At 32.5% G+C, this 3,405-nt stretch overlaps 1 protein-coding gene across 3 annotated transcripts; it reads right to left on the bottom strand.

Annotated features, from left to right (window-relative positions):
• Positions 1 to 1,405: 1,405 nt before the first annotated feature.
• On the bottom strand, positions 1,406 to 3,037 carry LOC107408497 (protein SOB FIVE-LIKE 2). 3 transcript variants are annotated; one of them, XM_060814724.1, is made up of 2 exons: positions 2,796 to 3,037; positions 1,406 to 2,126 (listed from the first exon to the last, which is right to left on the bottom strand). In XM_060814724.1, exon 2 carries the CDS (start codon positions 2,102 to 2,104, stop codon positions 1,634 to 1,636), a length of 471 nt encoding a protein of 156 aa, XP_060670707.1. In that variant the 5' UTR covers positions 2,105 to 2,126; positions 2,796 to 3,037; the 3' UTR covers positions 1,406 to 1,633. The 3 variants fall into 3 exon arrangements, with proteins under 3 accessions (XP_060670707.1, XP_060670708.1, XP_060670709.1); XM_060814725.1 differs by having other exon boundaries at positions 1,406 to 2,110; XM_060814726.1 differs by having other exon boundaries at positions 1,406 to 2,084.
• Between the last annotated feature and the right edge of the window lie 368 nt (positions 3,038 to 3,405).

The following is a 3,405-nucleotide window of genomic DNA, read 5'->3' as shown; positions in this document are numbered from 1 at the left end:
TATATATATACATATATATGGAAACAGAGAATTATATTTTGGTGGAAACTATTTCCAGTAGAAATTAAGAACATGTTAATCAACATATCAAGTGAAAAAGACGACACCTTAATTAATTATTCAATTTTAAAAACTTAAATAGGCAAGTAGTAATTCTCACTTACCATTCATATTAAAATTATATATATAGTTTTTTTATTATCTGGGAATTTTTTGTCTAGATTGTCCAACAGTATGCACATCTCATCACATTTGATGTTAATGCGAAATTATTATATGAATGTCGCACCAAATTTGATGGAACGTTTTTTGGACAATGCTTGACAAAAATGTCTTGGAAGAGAATTATTGTATATATGTATACATGTAGGAATTTTTAATCGAGATTGTCCTAATAGAAATTCATTGTAACTTCTTTTCTTAGCTTGTAGATTGCTTTCAGAATTTAAGATTTAAAGATGCATTATATAGTGCATATGAGGTTTATTTTGTCCCCATTTACTAAACTCATATAGACTCCAGAAACAATTAATTTTAAGCACCCGAAAATGGATGTTCTATCAAGAAAATCCAAGTTAGCGATCTCAATGGTGTGAATGTTAGATATTTGCTGCTAGACCATTTGTCAAATATTTTTGCAGTTGATTGAATTTTTAAAGTTGAGTAAGATTTTTTTTCAACATGGAAAAGGACATAACAAGTCTCCCTACTCACATATGTACTAAATGAAATATTTTTTCATATCAAAACTGCAGGTGTATATATAATGCATCCATAACCATACGGTAGGTAATTTTAAAAGTATTGGTAAGAGGGAACTTTTATTTATTTATTATTTTTTTTGGGGAGGTTGGCGGGGGGTGAATGTTTGATTTTTACTACAATATCAACCTCATTTGTCAAATATTTTTGTAGTTGATTCAATTTTTAAAGTTGAGTAAGATTTTCTTTCTACTTGGAAAAGGATATGACAGTCTCACTACTCATATATGTAGTAATTGAACTTTTTTATCGTATCCAAACTATATGTCTATATATGATGCATCGATAAGCATACGGTAGGTAATTTTATAAGTATTGGAAATTTTGAATGATTCATTGGCCAATTAATATATGGTGCATGTGTTTTCATCCTCACCAATTAAGTTATAGTTGTTGAGATTCTATAAATCAAATGTCTGGTTGTTGAAATTTGCACATACCCAAAATCTACCACGACACTATATATATTTATACAGCTAAACCTCACCTGGTACTTTCCTCCAATCAGCTGCCTCACTTCAAGGTGTTAAACGCATATCCCTATGTGTCCGTGGGTGGGTGGGTGGGTGGTGGGTCAATTATATAATATAGTAAATCTTATCCCAATTCGGACATTTATCCATAAACACCACTAAAAGTCATATACGCATGCATATATATTGTAGCTAATATTTCTCTCATCCATATTGTGCATATATTGTTGAGTTATACAAATTCTTATATTAAAAAGTTTGGTAAAAAGCGATACATAGTTAATTAAAAATTTTTAGACTACTTTTCTTAATTAACTCAACTGCAAATTTATCCCATAATGCTACCAAAAACTTAAGAAGCCAAAGTTTAAGAACCACATCGAAAAGTTACTACAATCTTATTTTCTTTTTCCCGTCCAAATGGTTTTTTGTACCTTCTTTGCACCATTCTGAACTGGAGCTTTTGCTTTCCTTCCCATGAATACCATCTCTTCCTTTCTTCTTTCAGCTGACCTCTGCATCTTCTCCATTGACGGTTTCTTTGCTTTTTCGTCAATGATGCAGTATTTCCCATCATTTTCTTCTTCTTTATCCTTGAAAACAGCATTTCCATTTGTCCTTCCAAGATGACTTGGACCAGAAGAAGCATCAGAAGCCATGGAATCATCGCTGTCATTCTCGTCGTTGTGATGATCAGCATCGCTGTTGTCATCGTCATCACCATCGTTGGTTCCACCGTCATCATTGTCCGCATAATCACTACCGTATTGATCATCATCGTGAATTGGTGAGCCAATATACATTGTCCAGCCAGATTCACTGCTTTGGCATTCTTCTGCACCTCCAAAGCTTTGGGAAGAATCCATCATGAAAGCCTAAGAAATTCAAAAGCTTTTTTTTTTTTTTTTTTATGACAGAAATTACAAAAATTCTTAAATAGGGCAAAACTAAGGAGCTGAAATGAGACACCTAAGGAAAAACCAACTCAATAATCTGACCCATTTACCAGCTTTTCCACACACAGAACAAACATACCCAAATCATAATTTTATGGTTTTTCTTTTTTTTTTTTTTTTTTTTGGATAGCAACGCACAAACGCAATATCTCTCTCTTTTTAATGGCTATAGGATGATATCAAACACCCACCACACCACCTGGAAATCTAAAAGAAGCATTAATTCTCTGACTTTACAGAGCCAGAAAGACAGCTAGAAGCTGTCAATGAAAGTGAAATTCATCTAAAGCAAAGGGCATAAATACCAAAGTTTTCTTGAATATTTGAAAGGACATGTGGTTGTTCACTGGGTCATTGGGTTTCATAAGAGAGCTATAAAACAATCACTTTATTTCTCTGAATATGTCATCATTAATAAGGCAAGCTTTAAATGCAAAAGACAGAATGGTTTCCGGGACTAGCTGCAAAACTTAGAGAGAATATAAGACCCAAGTCTTTTATTAAGGAGATTGAAGAAGACATCTTACACTATCTCAATTAGCTTTCACACCTAATTTAATTCTTTGTCATATATGTATTGAAAAAATATGAGGCATGCTTTTACCTGTGAGAAAGAGAAATCCAAAAACAAACACCCAACTGGAGTTTTACGTATTCTGGACTAAGCTTTTTATGAGAGGAACTTGTCAAGAAAATCCTGTCTGCTTGTGTTTCTCTTTCCTCATCCAATTTGATGGTGTTTGTCTCCTGTGAAAGCAGGACTACGTCTTCTGTGCTCTTGGGGGAATAACATCTTGTTTCTTAGAAACATCAATTATCTGTTTCCTATATCATAAACAATGTCATAATTATTAGGATATAAAATATGTATATATATGCAATCCAGCTTGTTAAGTTCATGTCTAGTTTTAGGAATAACGTCATAAGAAATACGACATGTGGTTGTAATAATTATTATTTGCGAGTAAATCAAGAAAAAAGAAAATCAAAGGGCCAGAAATGAAATCTTTTTTTTTCTTTTGTTTTTTTATCTTGTTTATTAATTGGTCCTGCTTTTTTCAACAAGGTCTAATGGGGGCAAAATTATAGTGACCGGACAGATAACTTCCAGAATTTACTTCTGTTTTAATTTCGGAAAAGACATTTTTCACATTTTACTTTCTTTTACTTTCTGATAACACGTGTATACTGTGGTAGATTTTTTTCTATCAACG

The sequence above is a fragment of the Ziziphus jujuba genome, chromosome 2, assembly GCF_031755915.1.
Source record: "Ziziphus jujuba cultivar Dongzao chromosome 2, ASM3175591v1".
NCBI lineage: Eukaryota > Viridiplantae > Streptophyta > Magnoliopsida > Rosales > Rhamnaceae > Ziziphus > Ziziphus jujuba.
This window is presented reverse-complemented; position numbering and strand designations above follow the sequence as displayed.

Coding starts and splice junctions, on each gene's coding strand:
- LOC107408497 (XM_060814724.1), bottom strand. CDS start 2,104: ATGATGGATTCTTCCCAAAGCTTTGGAGGTGCAGAAGAATGCCAAAGC.